This window comes from Rattus rattus, chromosome 8, assembly GCF_011064425.1.
Source record: "Rattus rattus isolate New Zealand chromosome 8, Rrattus_CSIRO_v1, whole genome shotgun sequence".
Taxonomy (NCBI): Eukaryota; Metazoa; Chordata; class Mammalia; order Rodentia; family Muridae; genus Rattus; species Rattus rattus.
Window position 1 is genome coordinate 51029590 of NC_046161.1, and position 25350 is coordinate 51054939.

Below are 25350 nucleotides of genomic sequence, written 5' to 3' on the forward strand. Positions count from 1 at the left end.
TTGAAAATGTATGTATTGAAAGAGCTGGGTAACTATTCATTCCCCAGGGTCATTAATATCATTTTTACATGAGACAGTGTCTAGCTATGTGACATAGACTGTTCTTACAGATCTTATCAGAATGCCAGCATTACCTCGTAGATAACACCACCTCATTTGGCTGTATTTCACTGGAATGTGGCTTAGTCGGAGAGCACTTGGGTAGCATAATGAAGCCCTGACTTGTTCCCATCACATATCTTTAATCCTAACACTTGATACTATGTTGGGAAGATCAGAAGTTCAAAGTTGCCCTCTTTACATGAGATCCTATTACCTCACCCTACCCCATAAAAGAAATGCCTATGGGGTTGGGGATTTAGCTCAGTGGTAGAGCGCTTGCCTAGGAAGCGCAAGGCCCTGGGTTCGGTCCCCAGCTCCGAAAAAAAGAAAAAAAAAATGCCTATAATATTGGATATATCAGGTAGTTTTTATTGCCATTGTAACAGCTAGCTGGAAAAATAATAATTGGAAACCCACATTTCTAATCTGCAGCCTCTTTTGAGTACTGGATGACCACGATTTTATAATTCTTAAAAATTAAGTACAGAGTAAGTCAACCATAGTGGAGGGTACACCTTTAATCCCAACAGTCAGAAGGCAGAGGTAGATGGATTTCTGTGAGTTCAAGGCCAGCATGGTGATCTACATAACAGCCTGTTATGGTACTCTGGAAACCTGGAGTAGGAGGTTTGCCATAAATTAGAGGCCAAACCTGGGAGGTAGCGTGGAGTATGGATTTAAAGTATATAATGTAACATGTCTTACTGTTCTTAATGGCTTTGCTTATTTCCCTCTGATTTATTTTAGGTTAACTATTATTTTTGCTAGGTTTTAAGCTTGAGGTTTTAACGGCCTCTCTAAAAACATCCTGCAAACCAGTCTTACCTCTGTCTTGCTGCGTCTGCCTGATTTATAGCATGGCCTTTCCCAGTGCTCTGGATTGTAGTTTCTCCTGTGTAATTGAAGAAAGTTGAAAAGGAGTTTACCGGGGTTGGGGATTTAGCTCAGTGGTAGAACGCTTGCCTAGGAAGCGCAAGGACCTGGGTTCGGTTCCCAGCTCCGCAAAAAAAAAAAAAAAAAAAAGGAGTTTACTTTATAATTTTTTTTTAGAGCTAGTCAGATTTAGCTGAAGTTGTCCTTAAACTTTGATGTCACAGAAGATGTCCTTATTTCAGCCTCTGATCTTCTTGTGTCCATCATTTCTAGAATTAGAGCAGTGTGCTACTGTGGCCAATTTTTATGTTTACTTGTAAGCTCATTTTTCCCATGTAATTTTTGTATCTGCAGTAAACTTTTTAGTCAGGACATTCAGAGAGCCAAGGTTCCAGAGAAGGAGATCTGCTGACAGCTTTCTATAAAATAAGGCTTGTGACTGCCTTTATTAATGGCGCTTCTATACATGAGTGTTTACAGCCATGTGCCTACTACCAATTTAGTAATTTCAATTCAAACATGATTGGCACCATTATAACAATTTTCGTTTGTTTATGTATCCACTTGTATGTAGGTCACACTATTGAAGTAGTCCTGCTGCCTCAGCCTCCTTTGTGCTGGAATTACAGGCATGTACCACCACACCACCTCAATAGAGCCTTTAAAAGACTCTGTGTGTGTGTGTGTGTGTGTGTGTGTGTGTGTCTGTCTGTCTGTCTGTCTCTCTGTCTCTCTGTGTGTCTGTGTGTGTCTGTGTCTGTGTGTAGGTGTACACGTGTGGATGTGTATATATTGATTGGCTTGTGGAGGTTAGGGGCAACTGCAGGAGCCAGGTCTCTTCTACAGTGTGACTTTAAGGAGTTAAGCTAGGACTTAATTGTCAGTAAGCAAGCACTTTTACCCAGTGAGCATCCCACGAGCCCAACACACCATTCATTAACATGCTTTTTTTAAAAATTTTTTTGTTTTTAATGTTTGAGAATTTCATACATGAATACTATGTTTACATCATCCCCTTCTTTCCTTCTCCCTTCCAGTTTCTCCAGTGTTCTCTTCCCACTCAGGCTCAGATCCATGGCCTCTTCCTTAATTTTCACTGTCACATATGTATACAACCCGCTGAATCCATTTGATATTGCCACATATATTTAGAACTGATCACCTGGGATAACCTTTCAAGGTGCTTGTCACTGGGGAAAATAGATTCTTCCTCTCTCAACAGCCACCAATTAACTGTAGCTCTTTGCCTTTTGTTGGGCCTTTGTGAAAATGTCCCCACCTATATTGGAGTACCAGCTGATGTCATTGTGCAGGTTTTGTTTAGGTAACCTTATCGATGAGATTTCATCGATACCTGCCCTGGTCTTCTCGCTCTTACAATCTTTGTGACTCTTCTTCCTTAATCTTTCTTGACCTTTAAGCTTAGGGGTTGCATTACAGATAATCAGTTGGAGTCAGACACCCCATTGTTGGTTATTTCCCTGCAGTTTCACCAGTTGTGAATCTTTGTAGTACTTCCTATCTGCTTCAAAAAGAAGCTTCTTTGATAGGGGTGAGAGCTACAGTTACGTGGCTGGACTATAAACGTACACAGGCTGGGTCTGAGCAATCATTTATTTACTAGCAAACATTTACTAACTAGGTTTTTTTTTTTTTTTTTTTTGAGCTGGGGACCGAACCCAGGGCCTTGCGCTTCCTAGGCAAGCGCTCTACCACTGAGCTAAATCCCCAACCCCTAGGATTTACTTTTATGTGTAGGGAGGCTTTGTCTTTATGTGTGTTTGTGCATCACCTGCATGGAATGCCCCCCAGAGGCCAGAAGCCTCTCTTCTGTCCTCTGGAATTGAACTAGACCATGTGGGTTCTGGGAATCAGACCCAGGTCCTCAAGAAGAGCACCCAGAGCTTGCAGCCATCTCTGCAGTCCCACTGTAATCACCAGCGTTTCAGTACTCTGTATCTCATCCTTTGGAACAAAATTATATAATTTACTTTTCTACTTTCAATGACAATGTAGGTTTATAACCTTGAAAATTTCGGGGTTTTTTGCTTGTTTTTGTTTACACTGCTTCTGTTTTGCAGCTAATGTTCATTCAAAGTCAAGGTCAAGTTCAGCTGACCATTGAGCTCCTGGACACAGAAGAGGAGAACTCAGATGACCCTGTAGAAGCAGAGGTATGGACAGTGCATTTCAGAGCTTGCCTGGTCACCCTGAATTCTGGTGGACTAGGGTGTGTTTGAGTGGGTGGATACATACGTGTGAGGCATTATGGGTGCTAGGAACAGAACTGGAGTCCTCTAAAGAGCAGCCAGTGCGGGCCATTACTTCTTTTTTTTTTTCTTTTTTTTTTTTTTGGAGCTGGGGACCGAACCACTGAGCTTTTTTTCCAACCCCATTACTTCTTAACTTCTTAGTTTTACACTGTGGGCATCAAATTAGGCAACCATTTTACTTACCACTGAGCTATAACCTGGGGATCCCCCCCTTTTTTTTTTTTTTTTTTTTTTTTTTTTTGCTTAGTTTCACAGGTGCTAGAATTACTTTTATATGCTACCACAGTAGACTATTTGTTCTTAAAATCTGTAGTCTTTGGACATTTTAGTGATAGATTAGACTCATGATATATGGGTATAGATAGCTGTTTTCATGATCGTCTATGATTCTATTCCTAGCGTTGGTCAGACTATGTGGAACGATATATGAGTTCTGATACTACTTCTCCAGAACTTCGAGAACATCTGGCACAGAAACCAGTATTTCTCCCAAGGTGAGTCTGCAAAGTCAGCTCTGTTGGCAGTGTATGCTGTGCACAGCCGGGGGGGAGGCAATTTCAGGGTCTCGGGTTCCTGTATTGTTCATCTGTTCTGTCTGCTGAGGATCATGTTAGATTTTGCTGGCTTACCTGTAAAATCTCCAGCATTCAAGAGCTGAAAGCATTAGAGAACCTGTTAGTCCTCACTCCATCAGCTTGCTGTCTTAGTGTGCTCATGGCTTAGTGATTCATTTGTATACAGCAACACTCAGAACTACAGTTATCACAAAAAAAAAAAAAAGCAAAATCAGCAAAGGAAGACTATAAGAGAGCTAGGCACAAGCTTCCAAGAATCTATTCTTAATTCCTCTAAATGAGTATTGTGTTTGGAATGCTGTCTCCAAGAGAAGCTCTTTAGAGACAAGATGCTAGGCTTTATTGTTGAAGTTGACGTGTAGTCAGCTGGGTGTGGTGGCCTTTCATCCTAGCACTTGGAAGACAGAGGCAGGCGAATCTCTGTGAGTTGGATGCCAGACTTGTCTATAAAACAAGTTTCATGACAGCCTGGGCTATATGGAGAGACCCATTTTGGGGTGGAGAGAGGAAGGAGACCCTACAGACAGACCGAGAGACCCCTTGCATTTACAAAATTCCAGACAGAAGAATATTAGGTTCAGTGAGCTGCTTTTGTTTGGAGGATGATAGAAAGGACCACTAAGTCTCTTCTACTGCTTTGTAGTTCTTTTCTGTATAGAATTTTTAAAAATTTACCTATATACAAACAAATATAAAATTCTGATTTTTAGAAGTAGAAACTGGATAGATGAGCCGTGTGTGTTTACACCTGTGATCCTGGTACTAGGGAGATTGTTGCAGAAGGATTGCTGGGAGTCCAAGACTAGCCTAGGCTACACTAAACAACCCGTCTGTATTGCTCAGGATTTTCTAAAGGAATAGAACTTAGAAGATGAATCTATGTATATAGAAAGGGTATTTATTAGCATATAGTACAGGCTGTGGTCCTGCTAATAGTAACAGTGGCTGCCTGTGAACAGGAAGGTCCAAGAATCCAGTATTTGTTCTTGGTGTCTCAGCTGGTCTTCCGTATATGCCGGAATTCCAAACAAGTAGGCACTAATGCCAGTGAGGGGATGAATTTGCTAGCAAAAGCAGAGCAAGCAGGCAAACAGCAAAAGCTTTTATAGACAGCTAGCAGAAGGTGTGGCCCAGATCTTTGGTGGATCCTCCCAGCTCAAAAGATCTGGATTCAACATGTGTCTTCCTGCCTGAAAGATCAAGATTAAATTAAGCAAAAATCCCTCACAGGTGTGTCCTCTATTTTTGAGGGATTTTAGTTAATTCCCAATGTAGCACCCTCTAATAAAAGGATTGGGGGTACATTTTTCCTTTAAAACTTTGAGATTAGGTTGGGGATTTAGCTCAGTGGTAGAGCGCTTGCCTAGGAAGCGCAAGGCCCTGGGTTCAGTCCCCAGCTCCGAAAAAAAAAAAAAAAAAAACAAAAAAAAAAAAAAACTTTGAGATTAAAATCTCTATCTTAAATTCCTAAAAACTGTATTCAAGTGTTACTGGGTTTAGTCCCAACAAGAACATGGAACTAGAGCACCTAAAGAGAGGTCTTTCCAGGTGCCCCACTCAGTGATCCACTTAACAGATGTGGCACAGTTGCCAAGCCCCTGGAAGTCGATGGACATGGGCCGTATATCTCATCAGGGCACAGTCTGAGATTTGTTTGGCTATGTGTTTTTTGATGTTTCAGACAGGGTCTCGTTATATAGTCCCGTCAGGTTTGGAACTCACAGCTCTGTTTGTCTTTGCCTCCAAGTGCTTGGATTGAAGGTTTGCACAACAGTTTTCAAACACTTTACAATAGAAATTATTTTCCAGGGCTAAAATGATGGCTCAGTGGGTAAAAGCAATTCTTTTGGAGACTGGAGAGATGGTCCCATAGTTAAAGAGCACTGGCTACTCTTCCAGAGGACCTGGGTTCAATTCTTAGTAATCACGTAGTGGCTCACAACTATCTGTAATTTCAGTTCTAGAGGATTTGACACTCACCCAGATATACAAGGATGCAAAACACCGATGAACATAAAACAAAAGAATAAAAGTAAATCCTTTTTTTTTTTTTTTAATAAAAAAAAAAAGGCACTTCTTGCTGACTACCTCAGTTCAATTTACCAGTTCTACAGGATAGTTCATAACCATACATACATACAAATCTGTGGTTTTTGGTTTTTAATCTGTAATATGGCAAGTGTAACTAGCATGGTCACTTGGGTTCCCAAAAAAATATTTTACCCATTTGTGACCATGCTCAATCAGTGGAATGCTTGCTTAGCATGCACAAGGCTCTGGGTTTGACCCCTGGGCTATACAAAGCAGGTATGGTGGTGTGGTTGGAATTCCAGCCCTAATGTGGGAAGATGGAAGTGAATGCTATCCTTAAGAGGCCAGACTCTGTCTCAAAAAAAAAAAAAAAAAAAACCCACAAAGGTACTAAGCCTAGTATGTTTTCATAAATACTACTGAAAAGCTATTTTTTAAAAATTTAAGGTGACATTTGTTTTATATGTTGCTTTTCTTTTTAATATAAATGAAGAAATTGTAGCCTGACTTGGGTTGGGTTTACAGCCATAGAGAGTATTTTCAGATTGTGGGTTCTATTCTTTAACATGGTAAGTATTTCATAAGTGGGTGGGCCAGATGGTAGAAAATGCTAATTGTGCGTGCCTGATAGACCTGAATTCCATACCCAGAAAAGTCCGTGGTGGAAGGAGAGTGACAATTCCCTCTGCCTCAACATTTACATACACATTCACATGCTATTAATTTTCTAAATAAAAGACTTTACAAATGCTAATGTACAGTGTCTGCGAGCTTTTGCATGCCATTAGCAGACCCTGGTCTGTCTGTGCCCTGAGAACATTGCTGTCATGGATGACTTTGTAACTTCACATGATTATTTGGGAGGCATTAAGTAGACTAAGTAAATATCAGTATGTTTCATACTTGTTTTTGCTGGAACTGTTGGTCTCATTACAGACAGCTCTCAAGCACTGGGAAGCCATGGAGCTTATGGTAGTTATCCGTTTACTGAAAGCTCAGTTTTATCATTAGCAACAAATACATTGCTTTCCTTAAGAAATGTGTACTTTTGAGAAATATCTTCCTTGCAAATTTTCCAGGCTGTTTTTGCTCTGTCGTCCCTTACTTGTAAGTCAGGCAGTTGCTCCAGTACCTTTCAAGAGTCCTTTTTCATTCAATACACAGAGTAGCTTCATGATAATTCCCATTTTATCACATGATACACTAAAAAGATGTAAGATGGGGGTGTATAAATGGTTCAGTGGTTAACACAGACTGCTCTTTCACAGGACTCAGGTTCAATTCACAGCACCCACAGAATGGTTCGCGGTCCTTTGTACCTCTGGTTCCAGGGATTTGATGCCCTCTTTTGGCTTCCATTGTAGTGAATATAAATGGTGCACAGACAAAACACATAAAAATATAAAATAGAAATAAACAGAACTTTTTCTGGAAGGCTTTAAACAGTGTAACTGCTTCAGCATTTCCATTAGTAAAGCCAGCTGTGTTTGGTGTCCATCTACAGTCAGATCAAAAAGCTTCTAACTATGATGTGTAGTCCCCAGAAACATTACCATTTATCCCACTCTACCCCAGTGTAAGAAAGAGTGTATTTTGGCTCATGGTTTAAGATAGGCTATTGTCAGTCTTGGTGGGAAAGGCATGGGGTCAGGAGGTGAATCGATCGTCTCCATCCCTCTTAAAGACAGACTATCTTTACTGTCAGGGCTGGCCTCGAGCTCTTATTCCTGAACTTCCCGAGGGCTGAGATTACAAGATAGCAGTGCTGTACCTCTTCTGTCACCCTTACTCTTGGACTGCCAACCCAAATGTTTAGGGAAAGGGGGCACACAATATTTTACTATTAGGAAGATGGTTTTGATCTCATAGTGCTCCTAGTAGGATCTTAGGAGGCTCAGACCTAAGAATTGCTATCCTACAGGGATACACGTAGCTACTCAGGTCATGTTTTTGTTGTTAATATTTGGAGATAGGGTCTTTTCATATAGCCTGGGCCGATCTCTTAATTACAGTTCTCCTGCCTCTGCTTCCTGAGCACTGGAATTACAGGCCCAAGTCCTCAAACTAAAGTCTAAGACATAATGTAATTAGCTAGCTGATAATTTCTAGTGGAGACTGGAGATCTATTGTTATGAATGATCTTACATCTTTCAGATACAAATAGGACATCTCTGGGAAAGGCATAAAGTAGACCAAGTAATTTTTTGTTAACCTAGTTTAGGTGAAGAACTCCAATTTAGAGGCAGTGAAAAAAATAAATTGGGATACTTTGCTCTGTGTACTGAAGAATTTAAAACAGGTTGAGAATAACATACCACATTCAAGGTTGAGGCTTCAAGTAATTATATATGTAAATTCAGTGAAACTATTGCACATTTGTATATATGTGTAACTAAAATTGTAAGTATTCTTGAGGCACATAAGGAAAGCACATTTGGTAGGAGTTGGGGATCTGTATATAGATGTCTCTCGACCTAACGGGATTTCGGCTTTGTAGGAATTTGCGGCGTATTCGGAAGTGTCAGCGTGGTCGAGAGCAACAGGAAAAAGAAGGGAAAGAAGGAAACAGCAAGAAGACCATGGAGAATGTAGAGAGCCTGGATAAGCTGGAGTGTAGGTTCAAGCTGAACTCCTATAAGATGGTGTATGTGATCAAGTCAGAGGACTACATGTACCGGAGGACAGCTCTGCTCAGAGCTCATCAGGTGAGAGATGGCCACTGGAATTTCCCCAAGTCCTACAGAACTGGTATTTGGTTTTGTTTTTGTTTTGTTTTGATTTTTTGTTTTTTTTTGTTTGTTTGTTTGTTTTTTGTTTTTGTGCCCCCCCACCCAATAACAACTTGTTCTGGAACAAGCATTTGTTGTGTAAGCAAGTATATTCATTTACTAAGGATCTTGTAAACAGGGTACCCCAACTTCCTAGCATCCCAGCACACCCAAGGTCGTCTTGGCATGGCTCCCAAATACCTGCTCCCCACACATATACCCATCTTCTCAAGGCTCTGAGACCCAGAGCCCCAAGATTTACATGTCAGCAGCTGAGGGAAGAATAGCCATTGGTACCGTGCTGTTGTAGTGTTTCTGGGTCAGTCATGATTTCTCTCTTGTATGTCTAAACAAATGTCAGACTTTGAAGGATGAGTGTGTGGTTGAAGATGCCAGTGTGGGAGAAAGTTTAACCTAATGAGCTGGTGAGTGAATACCTGTTGGGACTTTACATTTCCGATGTTTACATTTCAGTTTCTTATTTGATGTCCGTGTGAACCCTGTTTTCAAAGACCATCCTACTAATATGTAGCTTGTTATAGCAGGCTCTGGGACACAACCACACACTAGGGCAGGGGGGTATAGTCTTTCGGTGCATTACCAAGGAAATCAAAAGGTTAGGGAATCGGCATTGGAGATTTCATTGGTGGCTTCTCAAATACGGGATACTTGAAACCAAAGTAACAAGGTGAAGAATTAATAGAGAAGTATTATGGGTTTGGGTTTTTTTGTTTGTTTGTTTGTTTGTTTGTTTGTGTTTTTTTTGTGGTGGTGGTGTGGTTTTTTTGTTTTTTTGTTTGGTTTTTTGTTTGGTTTTTTGTTTGGTTTTTTTTTTTCCCATTTTTAGCTATAGGAGTACACTGTGGCTGTCTTCATACACACCAAAAGAAGGCATCAGATCCTATTACAGATGGTTGTGAGCCACCATGTGATTGCTGGGAATTGAACTCAGGACCTCTGGAAGAGCTGTCAGTGCTCTTAACCGCTGAGCCATCTCTCCACCCAAGGAGAAGTGTTCTCTATGCAACAAAACATGTAAAATGCAAGGCTAGGGAGAAGGAAAGGCATTAGCATATTAGTAACAAGTAAAATAAAAATAGTGGCAGAAGGGGTTGGGGATTTAGCTCAGTGGTAGAGCACTTGCCTAGCAAGCGCAAGGCCCTGGGTTTGGTCCCCAGCTCCGAAAAGAAAAATAATAATTTAAAAAAAAAATAGTGGCAGAAGCTGAATGCTGTAGAGAATAGAGACAGTGACTGTGAGGACAGATGAGGTAACCTTAGATTAGTCTCAGTGGGCCATGCTTTGGATTTTGCTTTAGGTATACTGAGGCCTATATATTTATTTTGTTTTGTGTGAATGTTCATTCATGTTTTATGTGTACTTCTGTTGATGTAAATGTGCATGTGACAGTGAGTGTAGAGGTCAGAGGACAACCTGTAGGAATCTGTTCTCTCTCTGAGTTCAGGGGATGGAGCACAGATCATTAGACTTGCAGGCACCTTTACTCCCTGAACTATTTTGCCAACCTCTCTCTTTCCCTATTTTTTAAAGATAATATTCTATAAGTCTGGATAGATCGCTCAGTGGTTAAGAGCACTGGCTGTTTTTTCACAGGACTCAGGTCAATTCCCAGCACCCATATGGCAGCTTACAGCTATCTGCAGCTCCAGTTCTAGTGGATCCAGTACCCTCTTATGGCTTCTGCAAACATTAGGCACATACATACCTAATGTATATAGGTTCAGCCTACTGTAAAAATAAAGTAATAAAATTGTCAGGCCAGGTGGGCTATGTCTAATCCCAGCATTCATGAGGCAGAGGCAAGCAGGCTCTTGAGTTTTAGCCAAGCCTGGTCTATATAGTGATTTCTGGGCCAGCCAGAGCAACATAGTGAGACTCTGTCTCAAATAAATAAATACAGGAAAAAAAAATATATATGTATATAGTTTTGTATTTGAAGGACTTGTTTGCCTATTTCATCTGTTTGTTTCTCTTTTACTTTCATTTTAGTCCCATGAGCGTGTAAGCAAGCGTCTGCATCAGCGGTTCCAGGCCTGGGTAGATAAATGGACCAAGGAGCATGTGCCTCGTGAAATGGCAGCAGAGACCAGCAAGTGGCTCATGGGTGAGGGGCTAGAGGGCCTGGTACCCTGCACCACCACCTGTGATACAGAGACTCTGCACTTTGTGAGCATTAAGAAGTATCGTGTCAAATACGGCACAGTATTCAAAGCCCCTTAACTGCAGAGCCAGAGCAGGTAGCTCAGAGGTGTGTGTGTGTGTGTGTGTGTGTGGAGTGTCTGTGTGTGTACGTGTGTCTGTGTGTGGGCATGTGTACTCGAGTACACGGAAGAATCAAGGAAGATGCCTTTCAAGCCACCAGTGCAACCTGGCACCCAGCAGGATACATGAAAGAAACGTGGATGGCTATCTTAGCAAGCTGGAGCTGGCACTTCTCCCTAGGGTGCTCTCTGGACCCAACAGGGAGTGAAGTCCATGCGAGCACAGAGACAGGCAGCTCGCGTGCACACACCAGCAGAGATCAACTACAACTTCTGTGACCTGAGCAATCAGATGCTGTCCCCATGGACAGATGAGCTGCATCTTGTCACTGCCCCTCTTCCCACCTCTGGGGGGAGGGGGACTGGATTTGTTGATACCCCCACTTGAGCACATCTAAGATCTGTGTTAGATTTTATCTGAGACCTGTTTGGCTTTGGAATTGATAACTTATGGATTTGGTTTCTGAGTCCTTGAAGCTCACCTTCCTCCCTCTTCTGGTTCTCAACCTCAACAAATTCCAGTCAGCCCTCCTTTTTAGCTCCCATGGGACTGTTTTGTACCTGCTTCTTTCTAGTCTGCCCTAGTGCCATCCACCAACTTCTCTCTCTCGCTCTCTCGCTCTCGCTCTCGCTCTCACACAGGCACACACACACACACGCACACACAGTTTTAACTTGGTTTTCCTTTTTGTAAATAATGTACATACTGTCAATTTTTTATTAAAGAACTATGCTTTGATGTGCTAGCATAACTGCTCTAGCTTCTTGTGTACAATAGTACTATGTGGCTTCAGATTTAGTACCTATAAACAGATGTACAAGACATTTATTACACTTTTTACCAAAGGGAGATACTGTTGTAGTACTTTTGTGTAAAACTTGTCTTCCCCCAACAACTTATTTTCTTTTTCCTTTTTTTTTAATGTAAATAAAGCTTGGTTCTTAAGGAAATAAGTAACCTAAGTCCCTTGTCCTCCCCAAAGATCTGTTGTAAAGTTAGGACTGGCTTTAATTTCTTCTCTAGGTTACAAATAAGATTTTGCTTTAAATAAATAAGTACTTACAATTGTCAAATTAATATATATCAAAATTAAGGCCAGCAAGATGGCTCTGTAGATAAAAGTGCTTGCCATGTAAGCCTGACAAGTTTGCTCTCTGGACCGAATAATGCAAGGCAAGAGCTGACTCACAAAAGTGCTGTGACCTGTGACACCCTGTAGCACTTGAGTGTCTGCACTCTTGTGCTCATGCACAGGCACACCGAGGGTTTTACTTCCCTCTCAAAATTTTAATTTTTCTTTACTGGGAATACAGCAACAATTTAAGATACCAAGCCAAGTATATTTGTAGAAATTGGAAGGGAATGAATTTTACATTGCTTAGCAACACAACAGCAAATGCTTTTAAAAATTGGAGTGGCATGGACCTTTAATCTCAGCACTCAGAAGGAAGAAACAGATCTCTCTGAGTTCAGGGCTAGCCTGGTCTGCATAACTCCAGGATAGCCAAGGCCACAGAGAGACCATGTCTCAAAAAGTAAAATAAAAGTTTTATTTGTATGTGTGCACATGTGCACCAGAAGTGCAAGTGTGGACGTCAGAACAACTTGGAGTCAGTTCTAGGAACTGGATTTAGGTCGTCTGGCTTGGCTGCAGGTGCATTTATTTGTGCTGTTACCCTCACCCATCTCACTCGACTCCACTTCTTAAAAGTTACACACATTAAAAGGTGAACCATACATTGGGGTCTTCAAATGTGATTGGCCTAGACATTCTGAAGAACGAACTAGCCCTCATAGAACTCGGCAACCATCACCTAGTCATAGTTATAGCCAGGTATGTTCTCTTCCATTTAAAAATCCTTAGTTCTGGGGTCAGTGAGATGGCTCAGCTGGGTCTGGTTCTTGCCTCTAAGTCTCAAGACCTGAGTTGGAGCTCTTGGCCCAACAAGCCCCAACCCCAACCAAATAGAAGAATGTTTTATAAATTCTCACCACTACCATAAAGAAAAATAATGACTTCTGAGTCTTCAAAATATAAAGTGACCCTCTTTTACTTGACAAAGGATCACACTGTAGCCCAGGCTCATGAATCTTGCCTCAGACTCCCAAATTCTTGGAACACAGGTGTGCGTCCTGCTTTTAGGATATTTTTGTCATAGGACAAGAAAATTCTCAAAGGTAATCAAAAGCCTAATGGAAAAGCACTGTAGGACAACGGCTGAGACAGCATGCCAGGAAGAGTCTGACTTCAACTGTGGTTCTTCCCCTATATTCAAGACTGCTGGCCTAGAAGGATGGGGAGCATGGGTCTGACTAGCAGCAGCCTGGACAGTTGCTACCTATGTACTGTGTACAGCACCTCCCTGCAGATCAGGATGGGATTTCAGGGCCCTTTTAGGAGAAAAGGCCCTTGTGACCAGTAAAACAAGGGACTTTGCTTAAGTTTTCACAAGTTTTAATTGATGTATATTTCTTACTTGATCATTTTTCTGGGTAACCTGCATTTGGATTGTAAGCCTGATTATTTCCGTTAAAGCAGGCTAGTTCGATTCCTCTATTTTTTCTCCCATACTCCTGCAAACGTTAAAGCTGGAGGTTGTCCTTCCTTGCATTTGTTAACCTGTGCCAGGCCAAAATTCCGGACATTTGGGTAAGAGGCAACGATGATGTGTTGTAATGTACATAATGACGGGTTACTGGGGTGCAAAGCCCTTTTTCCCTATTTCTGAAAACGCCCGAGGCAGTCTTGTGCTTTTCATATTTTGCAGTTACCAATGCTTGCGTAAATGAAGAGAATGGAAAACTAAACTTTTTCCATGTCCCTCCAGGGGTTTCTTCCATAATACCTCTCTCTTCTTTCAGAATGCTAAATAGCTCAGGCTGTACTCAAAGTCGCTATATTGCCGCAGATTACTTCAATTTACACATCCTCTTCTCTGAACTAGGGCTTTGTACATTCTAGGCAAGCACTCTCTTTACTGAAGCACATCACCAGCTCAAACTTACCATTTTATTTAAGAATAATTTACCCAACTGACAGCTAGGATGAGACGAGAACCACAAAGGCGCAGCTTCCGGGTTTCACTGGGAAAGCTCCCCAAAGCCAGCCTCTTGCAAAAGCTATGGTGTCCCAAGAAAAGCTGCTCGGGTCTGTAAACTAGTTGGATGCCGGAACCTTTGGTTCTAAGCGGTGCAACGAGTCGGCAGCACCAAGGATCTTCCGGGAAGGGAAGGTGCATCGCCATGGCGGCAGCGCCGTTCTTGAAGCACTGGCGCACCACTTTTGAGCGGGTGGAGAAGTTCGTGTCCCCGATCTACTTCACCGACTGTAACCTTCGTGGCAGGTGTGGCCCTTGGCCTGCAGAGCCCGCAGACCACATCCGTGCGCTCTTCCCTTCCGGAGGGAAACCCAGGCTGTGGCCACCCAGGCCTCGGAACAAAGTTACCGCCACAGACAGGACAGGGGCGGGGGACCAAATGGTAGAGAGTCTGTGCTGCTGAGCTGCCAAGCAGTCCTCACAGCGTTAGACAGACCAAGGGAGAGAGTTTTCCCAGCCATCAGCTGGCTCACGGGTAGAAAAGGGGCGGCTTCGAGCACACGCCCATCAGCTCCTCCTACCCAGGCTCTTCGGGGACAGCTGCCCAGTGACACTCTCCAGCTTCCTGACGCCGGAAAGGCTTCCCTATGAGAAGGCAGTGCAGCAGAACTTCAGCCCTGCGCAGGTCGGCGACAGCTTCGGACCCACGTGGGTAACGCCCAGTTTGGTGAAGCTCCACCCCATGACCAAAGGCCACTATTGGTCTGCTATGTGGCAGAGAATGGCGTCCTCTGCTGGGAGAAGCTCCTTTATCCTTTGGTGTCTTCACCTGAGAATTTTCATCCCTGCTGCCTCTCCCCCTCTCCCTTTATTCGTCACCCATTTCTCTGATGCTGCACATGCATGGAGAAAATCTTAAGGCCCTGCTGACATTTAATTCAAGGAACTATGTCAAAAGAGGGTTTCCACTCCTAGGCCCATCAAAATGGCTCTCTTACAGATGGTGGACCTGCTGGTTTCGGGTAGAACTGGTCATCCCTGAAGTTTGGGTGGGCCAGGAAGTTCATCTTTGCTGGGAAAGTGATGGAGAAAGCCTTGTCTGGCGTGATGGGGAACCTGTCCAGGTGAGGTGTCTTCCCCTAGAGCCAGATACAGCCACAGATTAGCTTGGTTGAGGATTAGTTTGGAGAAGGCACAGCTGAATGACTGGGTCTCCGGATTGGTTTCATGATTTCAGGACTGAGGAAATTGCCATTTGGACACCAGTGTTATAAAACCTGTTTTCATAAACTAGTTTTATTGTGTGTAGTACATATGTATTGGAGGAAATTTGAAATCTTCTAGAATAATAGAAAGTAAGGTATTAAGTTATCTTCCCATGAATAATGAATTTCTTTTAACTGCACATCACATTCCTCAGATATTAAATGTTAAATGTCATACCAGATTTAATCTTTGTAATCCTATGTGATAGGACTTTATGTCCATTTATAGATTTAAAAAGTAAGATATTTCTTTGATGGTTCATACAGCTTCCATTTCAAAGTCCAGTATCTAGGGTGAGATTTGTTCTAAAAGAAGTCAGAGCCCTATTCAACCTTCCTCTCTTCACTGGCTAAAAAAAATATATATATATATATATAATTTCCCTTGGTACCCACCTTACTGAACTGAGGATGAGCAAATCTATTTCAAACTCTTTGGACTTATTTTTAAATTAAATTAATAGAACTCAGAACTCCCACAAATTCTAGACAAATGTTCTCACCGTTGACCTAATCCATCCCCCACCTCCCATTTAATTTGAGAAAGGGTCTTGTTGAGTTATCCTTGCCAGTACCCTTGATCTTGTTATCATCTACTATGGACCTCCCAAGTAGCTAGAATTATAGACCTGTCACTATATCTGACACATTCCATGGGGTTTCCTTTTACATATTCATGGGTAGAAAGGCCACCAGAAGCTACTCCAGGCCTCCTAATCCCTGCCCAGGATCCTTCCCATAAGACTATCTGTAGGGACCTTGAAATTGGCTCAAGACACCCCAAAACCAAGCTCTTAGCACAAACAAAATTGATTTGTCTCAGAGGGACAGAGGGCAGGGAATAAGAGACAGACAGAAGGGGTTGAGGATTTAGCTCAGTGGTAGAGGGCTTGCCTAGCAAGTGCAAGGCCCTGGGTTCGGTCCCCAGCTCCGAAAAAAGAAAAGAAAAGGCAAAAGAGAGAGAGAGACAGAGACAGACAGACAGACAGACAGACAGACAGACAGAAGATAGAGGACAAGGGAGAAGGCAGAAAGGTATTTGTCCTAGAGGACAAAGGACTAAGAAAATGGCAGTTTATAAAGCTACAAGGAGAAAGCCTCTGTTGGGAGGAGGTGGTCAGCCTAAGTGGGAGAAAGTGGCCAAATAAGGGAATAGACCTTGGAGGCTTGCTATAGCGAAGTAATCCTGCAGTTTAGCAAGGCCTGCCAGAGCCATGCATGTCACCTCCAGTTGGCCAGAGTCCCTTCACCACTGCTAGCAAACATAAGCTGTGTGCTGGTCACCGCCAGGTGGAGCACGTGCTAACCGAGAGTCTCTGATTACTTTATTCTAGCCTTTCCTGGAATAGAGGACTCCTGGATGGGAGAGCCTGGCCCCTGTTGACTTTACTTGTCCTTCAAATTTTCTAAAGGCCTTGAGCCCTGTCTCTCTTTTCTCTACCAGGGTTTGACCAAGGAGGGTGAAAAGACTAGTTATGTCCTGAGTGAGAGGCTGCAAGCAGCAGATCCTCGGAGGTGAGCATTCACTTACACGGACATATACACATAAATTAAATCTTAATATTCCCTTTCTCGTGGTAAATATAAAAGAACACGGAGAAATGAATTACTCCTATCCTGTATTCATAGTTCTAAGATTTCTTTTGGCAGAAGCTCCTTCTACTAGGAAATTATTCCCTGATATTTTGCACCCTGCCTTTTACATTCCATTATTTTCATATTGAGGGAGCATCTATGCTATACCATGAAAAGCTAAGATATTGGGTTTGGCCATTTGTTGTTTATTTGTTGTTTTTTGTTTTGTTTGAAACAGTCCAATTCTATAACCCGGGCTGTCCTAGAACTCACTATGAAGACTATGTTGGCCTTGAACTCACATAGATCTACTTGCTTCCTTCCTCCCAAGTGCTGGGATTAAACTTGGGTGCCACCATGCATGGTTACTTCATTTTATACTTAACTGGACAATTTTTTTGTTGTTGTTGTTTTCTTTGGTTTGGTTTGGCTTTTTGAGGCAAGGTTTCCCTGTGGGCCCTGGATGTCCTGAAACTTGCTTTGTAGACCAGAGCCTCAAACTCATAGATCCATCTGCCTCTGTCCTGCTTCCCAGGGGTTAGGATTAAAGGTCTCTACCACCACTGCCCAGTGTTAACTGGGCATTGTTTCAGATTCTTCCAAACACTGAGAATATGGTAAGGTGGCCTTGAGGGCACACAGAAATTCTCATAACATTTATGAAACTCTGAAGACTCTGGGAGAACATACCGAGGACTCCATATGGGAATTGCCAGATTGGGAGGGCTGGGGTCAGAAAGGCTTCACTGGTGACGCTGAGTTTTGCCCCATCAGAGGAACCCGCTGCCCTGGTGCTGCCTCTAAGAACTGGTGTATTAGGTTAGCTAGTGGAGCTTGGGACTGAAAGTCAGCCTTGGTGGGCTTTAAGACCAAGAGCACTTTGTACAGACAGCTTTGGAAACATGAAGCTAAATAGCAGTATAGCTCATAGGAATCTACACTTAGCCAGAGTCGATCACTCCTCAGCAGGACACAGGTTTGAACTGGTATTTCTTTTTTTTTTTTTTTTTTTTTCCCTTTTTTTTTTTGGAGCTGGGGACCGAACCAGGGCCTTGCGCTTGCTAGGCAAGCGCTCTACCACTGAGCTAAATCCCCAACCCCTGAACTGGTATTTCTACCTTGATCCTCCCACGCATACCTGATATCGCATGGGTTCCTCTGGGAAGTGGCTCTTGGGAGTAAATGAGGGGGGGGGTGTCAACTGAATGCCTCCTACTTAGGCTCTTCTCAAGCTCCCAGAATCTTCTGCCAGTCCACTGGCCTAAGACAGCCTCTCTATATTTATAGCTTGACCCTCTATGTGGAAGTAGCCTGCAATGGGCTTCTGGGAGCCGGGAAGGGAAGCATGATCGCAGCCCCTGACCCTGAGAAGATGTTCCAGCTGAGCCAGGCTAAGCTGGCTGTGTTCCACGGGATGTCCACAATCTCCTGGTGGACCTGGAGCTGTTGCTGGGTGTGGCCAAGGTACTGGAGCCCCACCCCCATCCAGAGCCCTGCTCCAGGCACATTGTTTCTTGGGTCAGATCACTGGAACACCGGGAATCCAGTGTTGGAGTAGAGTTTTCCATTGTAAACAGGAATGGAAATGGAGTAATGGGGTAGAAGTGGGGGGACTTTGCTGAGAAACCTTTAGAGACCAGCTGGACCCTTGTTCTATAGTAGTGCTGGGGGAGTCTTTTAAAGTACAGAACCCTGATGCAGGGCCTCGGGGAGGACAACCAGCGCAGCTTCCAGGCCCTGTACACAGCCAACCAGATGGTGAACATATGTCACCCTGCTCAGCCTGAGACTTACCCAGCAGCCAAGGCCCTGGCCTCCAAGTTCTTTGGCCAACATGGAGGTGAAAGCCAGCATACCATCCATGCAACAGGACACTGTCACATTGATACAGGTAAGGCAGCACTGTTTGCTAGGTGCCCTTAAGGCCTTGCTTGAGGCTCAAAAGTGCAATATGATCCTTGCTGATCATGAAGGCTATGGCAGACACTGGGCAGGTAGCATTGTGGAGGCCGATGACCCCAGAGTGGCCAGGTATGGTGATGCTGTATATCACACCTGGGGCCAGAAGAGGTATTTCACCTGCTAGGTTAGGGAGTCCGAGGTTTCCTAGGCTAAGTGACATTTGACTTAAGTGACAATGAATAGCTGAGTGAGTTGACACAGGAACCCCCAAGCACAGGGGCCAAGCCGAGTGTTCAGCTTTGAACCCAGGTTTTAGTATCCTTGAGAGTTTTGTGTTCTTTGTTCATTGCTACTGTGTTAAAGTCCAGGTCTTTGCTATGTAGCACTGGCAGGTTTTGAACTGATAGCAGCCCTCCAGCTTCAGCTTCCTGAATGCTGGATTACATTGGTGTGTAAGCCGCTACACCCCCCAGTGCATGTTTTTAGCAAGCTCCTCGCTGTACTGATTCAGGTGCAGCTAAGGTTTCTGAACATGGAACAAGGGCTGGGGAAGTTGGACCTGAGGCCTAGAGGTCAGGAGCAGCTGGAGGTCATACAAGTTGCCCAGAGAAGCCCATGCTGTCCCTAGTTCTAGTACCTCTGCCTCTGGGGAATGTAAGGCTTGCCCAGGACCTGGAGTCTCTGTGTCCTGGCAGTCAGTCTCAGTCCTTCTTGGCCAACCCGCTCTTCCTACCCTGCAGGAGGACATGGAGTAACAGCACAAGAGGGGTACCACATAGGTTCACAGGGTAGACTTAGGAAGAGGGCTGGGCCGACTCTCTGGAGCCTTATAGGCTGGGTCTGTCAGGGTTTGGGTGCAGGGGAGAGCTGATGATCTATAAAGAGCAGGAGCCTTATTGTCTCTGCACTCTGCCCCCCACCCCTAGCCTGGCTTTGGCCCTTCAAGGAGACTGTGAGGAAATGTGCCCGGAGCTGGTCAACAGCTGTGAAGCTCATGGAGCGGAACACTGAGTTCACCTTTGCCTGCTCTCAGGTCAGAGGGCACTGTGTGGAGCAGGTGGGCAGAAGTGGGACTTCAAAGGCCAAGAGTGCTCCTCACCTTCAGCTTCCCACAAGGCCACCAGATGCTTGACCATGAGTAGTGTCCTTTTTACTCTGGCCTACCTACCTCACACCCCGTGTTCCCTACAGGCACAACAGCTCGATTGGGTAAAGAACCAATACCCTGGTCTGTATGCCCAGCTCCAGGAGTTTGCCTGCCGAGGACAGTTTGTGCCTGTGGGGGGCACCTGGGTAGAAATGGTAAGTGCCCATTCCTAGTACTGTCCCCTAGCAGCTGGTCAGTTGGGCCTGAGATGAGCCATAACCTGGGACCATAACTCTGTGTTAGAGCACCATTTGCACTTCACAACAGAGTGAAGTGGCCCAGGGTCCTACCTCTTTCTGGTCTGCTGCTAACTCCAGCTGTCTTGCTGTCCTGTCTCCCTACCCCAACAGGATGGGAACCTTCCCAGTGGAGAGGCCATGGTGAGGCAGTTCCTACAGGGCCAGAACTTCTTTCTGCAAGAGTTTGGAAAGATGTGCTCTGAGGTAGTCTGGGAGCTGGCACACCAGGCTGTACCCAGGGGTTACTGGGAGCAGGCCCACATGCAGGGGCATGAGGCTAAGACAGCTCCACTGAGAGCTGAGGGCCTTATCCCCGCAGTTCTGGCTGCCAGATACATTTGGCTACTCAGCACAGCTCCCCCAGATCATGCAAGGCTGTGGCATCAAACGCTTCCTGACACAGAAACTGAGCTGGAACTTGGTCAACTCCTTCCCAGTAAGCAAGCCCCAGGGGTCAGGGTTGCAAGGTCTGGATCCCACATGGCCCACTCAACCCCTTTCCAGGCTTTTAAGGGGGTTTGGACAGACCACCAAAACTCTATCCAAAGTGTGGTAGGCCTCTGCCTGGATCACAGCTAACATAGATGTGGATGGTCAACATGACCTCAGGTCTGACTCTGGCCTCTGCCCTGCCTGTCTCTGCCGGCAGCACCATACCTTCTTCTGGGAAGGGCTGGATGGCTCCCAAGTGCTGGTACACTTCCCGCCTGGAGACTCATATGGAATGCAGGGCAGTGTGGAAGAGGTGAGGGGACACGTCACGCTGGGGACTTCAGAGAGGGCTGCATGTCTTATCCTGGGCTGACCTGTCCCCTACCCATCTAGGTGCTGAAGACTGTGACCAACAACCGGGACAAGGGACGGACCAACCACAGTGGCTTCCTCTTTGGCTTCGGGGATGGGGGTGGTGGCCCCACACAGACCATGTTGGACCGATTGAAGCGGCTGGGCAACACTGATGGGCTGCCCAGGTCAGGCTTGAGCCCGCGTCAGCCCTCGGCTCTTGAGCCTCTTTCGTGTAGCACCGCCCTCAAGCCCTTGCCTTGAGCCTCCCTTTGTTTGTATACAGCACCTGACTCCTCCACTGGGCCTTGTCTCTCTCAAATCCTGACCCCTCAACCTCCCAAACTTCCACCTCAGGGATATGGTGCAGGGAAATTCTGAGGCAAAAAGGTGCTTGCGCCCAACAGAGCGCAGCGCTATATTTAGGGAACTGTCTAGAAGTAGCTTCTTTGTTGGGGTCTCTGGTCTGCACTGTAGACAAAGGGTAAACTACAGGACTCCCAGCTGGGCGCCCAGACTTATGGTCTTCCTCAGGGTGCAGCTGTCTTCTCCTGGACAGCTCTTCACAGCACTGGAGAGAGACTCAGGGCAGCTGTGCACATGGGTTGGGGAACTCTTCCTGGAGCTGCACAATGGCACCTATACTACCCATGCCCAGGTCAGCACTAACAGCCTAGTAAATATGGGGCCTTGATATGCATGGGAGTGGGGAGGGGCAGTGAGCTCCTCCAAGGAGAGGCTTGGAAAAGAGGCCCCATAGCTGGGTTAATCCCAAACACAGGTGCAGGTGGGACTGAGCCTTTCCAGAGGAGGAGGGTTTGGGTGGGAGGTCATTTGAGGTAAGTTTCCTGTGAGAGATACCATGTCCAAGAGGCCTTGGGAGGCTGTCAAGGGCTCCGAGCAAGAGAGAGGTTCGGAAGGTGTCCTAGGTCACAGCAGCATGTAAGCTGACCCTCCTTCCCTGGGCACAGCTCAAGAAGGGGAACCGAGAATGTGAGCAGATTCTTCACGACGTGGAGCTGCTCAGCAGCCTTGCCCTAGCCCGAAGTGCCCAGTTCCTGTACCCGGCAGCCCAGCTGCAGCGCCTCTGGAGGTCAGGTACCCCTTCCTGCTGGCCCCTGACCTCTCACCCTGCCATGGCCTGCCTCTCCCAGCCTTCCCTGTCTCTGCCTTTGGTCCCTGTAGGCTCCTACTCCTCAACCAGTTCCATGATGTGGTGACTGGAAGCTGCATTCAGCTGGTGGCAGAAGATGCCATGAACTACTATGAAGGTGAGGTTAACCTTTCTACCAGTCCCACTGCTCTCGGCCAAGTGGGACCCACTGCTCACCCACGGCCGAACCCATCTCTCTTCAGACATCCGTTCTCACGGCAATACGCTGCTCAGTGCTGCAGCCGCAGCCTTGTGTGCTGGGGAGCCAGGTCCCAAGGGCCTCCTCATTATCAACACACTGCCCTGGAAGCGCACGGAAGTGTTGGCACTACCCAAGCCTTGTGGGGCTCACAGCCTAGGTATGAGCTGAAGGGGAAAGCTGGTCCTGCAGCAGGAGAAACTAAGGCTAGACAGCATGGCAAGGATACTCCCCAGGGGTTTCTATCTTAGGGTACCCCAATCTGGAAGAAATCTATATGCAATCCCATCCAACTTATCCTTAACCTGAGCAAGGTTTCTAGAACGTCAGAGAGGCTACACTGATGCTCAGGCCTTGTCCCCAGCCCTGGTGACAGTGCCCAGTATTGGCTATGCTCCTGCTCCCACCCCTACTTCACTGCAGCCCCTCCTACCCCAGCAGCCCGTGTTTGTGATGCAGGAGGTAAGTCCTAGCAGCGCCCAATGGGGGTGAGGCCTAGTCTGGGATTCTCCTAGGTCTGGAGCAAGGGGCTGGGGCACTGCACAGCTTTGGGAGGGTTGGGCTAGGGGTAGGGAACACTACTCACTCAGCTCAAGGACCCTCCCCTCCAAGACTGACGGTTCTGTGACGCTGGACAATGGCATCATCCGGGTGAGACTGGATCCAACTGGCTGTCTTACTTCCCTGGTCCTGGTGGCTTCTGGCAGGTGCTGACCCTTTGCTATTCTTAATCCCATGCCCGGCTAGTTCATCCAAGGCTGTACCATCTTCCCTCTGTTCCCTAGCCACTGTACCATCCAAGTAGTCTACAAGTGCCTCTAGGCTGGAACCCACATATGGGGCAGGGTAGGCTGGGCTAGCAGTACCCTGACCTCTGGCCTTAATTTAACCTGCCCCCATCAAGTCTTGCTGGAGAGACCACCAATCCCTATGTCCTTCCAGGGAAGCCATTGCTGAGGGTGCCCTGGGGAACCAGTTTGTGCTGTTTGATGATGTGCCACTGTACTGGGATGCATGGGATGTCATGGACTACCATCTAGAGACACGGTACTTACTGGGCAGGTCAGGGAGTCGTTATATATACATGTTTCTCTGGCTTAATGCCTCCCACCTCCATCCCACAGGAAGCCTGTGCGGGGCCAGGCAGGTACCCTGGCAGTAGGCGCTGAAGGTGGCCTTCGGGGTAGTGCCTGGTTCCTGCTACAGATCAGCCCCAACAGTCGGCTCAGCCAGGAAGTCGTGCTGGATGTTGGTTGCCCCTATGTCCGCTTCCACACGGAGGTAAAAACGGCAAGGCAGTGGCCGCCTTTCCCAGCTATGGCTGGAGAGGAGGCCTAAGACCCTTCTCTTGTCTTCCATTCCACTTCCAGGTGCACTGGCACGAGACCCACAAGTTCCTGAAGGTGGAGTTCCCTGCTCGAGTACGGAGCCCCCAGGCTACCTATGAGATTCAGTTTGGGCACCTTCAGAGGCCGACCCACAACAACACCTCCTGGGACTGGGCTCGCTATGAGGTCTGACATGGGGACTGGGTGGGGCTTGGACTCACCTGGGGCTGAGGAGAGATTGTTTGTGGGTTGAGGACAAGAGGAAGACAATGACTGACACCTGTGGTTTCTAACATGGGCCAGGCATTTGCTACTTGTTTTCCTTTGGTCTGGTACTATCGCCACTGTTACCATTTCACAGATGAGGCAGCAGGCAGACAGGTGGGATGGCATATCCCAAACTTCCTAGAGTGGCAGCTAGGATGCAACCATGGGCTTCCAACTGAAAAGGGCTCTGGGATGGAGCCACCCATAGGCCTTGGGTCTGCCCTTCAGGTGTGGGCTCATCGCTGGATAGATCTGTCCGAGTGTGACTTTGGGCTGGCCCTGCTCAACAACTGCAAGTATGGAACGTCAGTACGAGGCAACGTCCTCAGCCTCTCACTGTGAGTGCAGCGCCCGCCCGCTGGGCTCAGGGCTGGCTTGGGTCTGTGGGAGCTTCCTGTGCTGTGCTGAGACTCCAGGCCTCCTCCCTCTCACTCCAGGCTGCGTGCACCTAAGGCTCCAGATGTTACTGCTGACATGGGGCGCCATGAATTCACTTATGCCTTGATGCCACACAAGGGTATGTACCAGGGAAGCATGGCCCAACCTCTGCCCTTTCCTGAGGTAAGGGGTAAACCAAGGCATAGGGTAGATGGAGGCAGCCCAGCCCCGTATCTCCTCCAGAGGCACTGTGGGGAGCTCCCATGATCCAATGTGTTTCTTTCTGGTCATACTCAGGTTCTTTCCAAGAAGCTGGTGTTATCCAGGCTGCCTACAACCTCAACTTTCCCCTCTTGGCACTGCCAGCTCCAGGCCCAGCCCCTGACACCACCTGGAGCGCCTTTTCCGTGTCTTCACCAGCAGTCGTGTTGGAGACCATCAAGCAGGCAAGGGCAGAATAGACTGGGGAGGTTCCTGGGGTGCACAAGGTCTTGGCCCCGCCTCCCTCTACTGTCCCGCCTTCCTCTACTAGGCCGAGAAGAGCCATCAGCACCGCACACTGGTTCTAAGGCTGTATGAGGCTCATGGCAGCCATGTGGACTGCTGGCTACACACATCATTGCCTGTTCAGGAGGCCACCCTGTGAGTGGACATACTGTAGAGGTAGAGGTGGGAGCTCTGCCCTTGTTGGTCCTTATGGCCTCTCCTATTCTCCATCTAGTTGTGACCTCCTGGAGCAGCAAGACCCTTCCGGTCACCTGTCCCTTCAGGACAACCGCCTGAAGCTCACCTTTTCTCCCTTTCAAGTGAGGTCCCTATTGCTCGTGCTTCAGCCTCCAGCAAACTGAGTCTCGGCTGTGGAAAGCTTTGGGGGCTCCTCATCTCCACCTCCCCAGCCCGAAGCATCTTGTGCAATAAATGCTTAGATCAGCAGCCCTGTGGTCATGCCTTGCTGTCTCTCTTAGGGCTGCTGTGCATGGGCTATAAGGAGGAGGGAGAGAGTGTTTCCAGGTGCAGACCTAAGGTTACCCGTGTGTGTGCGGGGTCTGGCTTATGGCCCCCGTCTGAGATACTGGAGACCTAAGGTGACCATAAGCCGAGGGACTTCAAGATAAAAAGTTGCTTCTGTCAGCAGAGGGAATACAGCTGAACAGGAGGCCTGGAGCATGCC

At 46.4% G+C, this 25350-nt stretch overlaps 2 protein-coding genes across 7 annotated transcripts in view; both read left to right on the forward strand.

Moving 5' to 3' along the window:
- Sin3a (SIN3 transcription regulator family member A) overlaps window positions 1-11855 on the forward strand; it is a 54625-nt gene extending 42770 nt beyond the window's left edge. For all 6 annotated transcript variants that reach the window (XM_032909907.1, XM_032909909.1, XM_032909904.1 and 3 more), the window contains 4 exons: window positions 3057-3149; window positions 3648-3742; window positions 8352-8559; window positions 10633-11855. In XM_032909907.1, the coding sequence (XP_032765798.1) occupies window positions 3057-3149; window positions 3648-3742; window positions 8352-8559; window positions 10633-10863 (627 nt within the window). In that variant the 3' untranslated portion in view covers window positions 10864-11855. The remainder of the gene's footprint in view (window positions 1-3056; window positions 3150-3647; window positions 3743-8351; window positions 8560-10632) is intronic.
- Window positions 11856-13901: 2046 nt separating this feature from the next.
- Window positions 13902-25112, forward strand: Man2c1 (mannosidase alpha class 2C member 1). The gene is given in 27 exon segments (XM_032909804.1): window positions 13902-14249; window positions 14529-14651; window positions 14944-15067; window positions 16653-16723; window positions 18071-18192; window positions 18195-18247; window positions 18485-18674; window positions 19612-19718; window positions 19877-19987; window positions 20183-20275; window positions 20391-20507; window positions 20721-20816; window positions 20897-21042; window positions 21389-21512; window positions 21826-21947; window positions 22040-22125; window positions 22211-22366; window positions 22571-22668; window positions 22819-22913; window positions 23149-23253; window positions 23331-23487; window positions 23577-23720; window positions 24030-24139; window positions 24239-24318; window positions 24477-24625; window positions 24712-24821; window positions 24901-25112. Coding segments are annotated over 27 exon segments (3195 nt in total). The 5' UTR covers window positions 13902-14070; the 3' UTR covers window positions 25028-25112.
- Window positions 25113-25350: the final 238 nt, after the last annotated feature.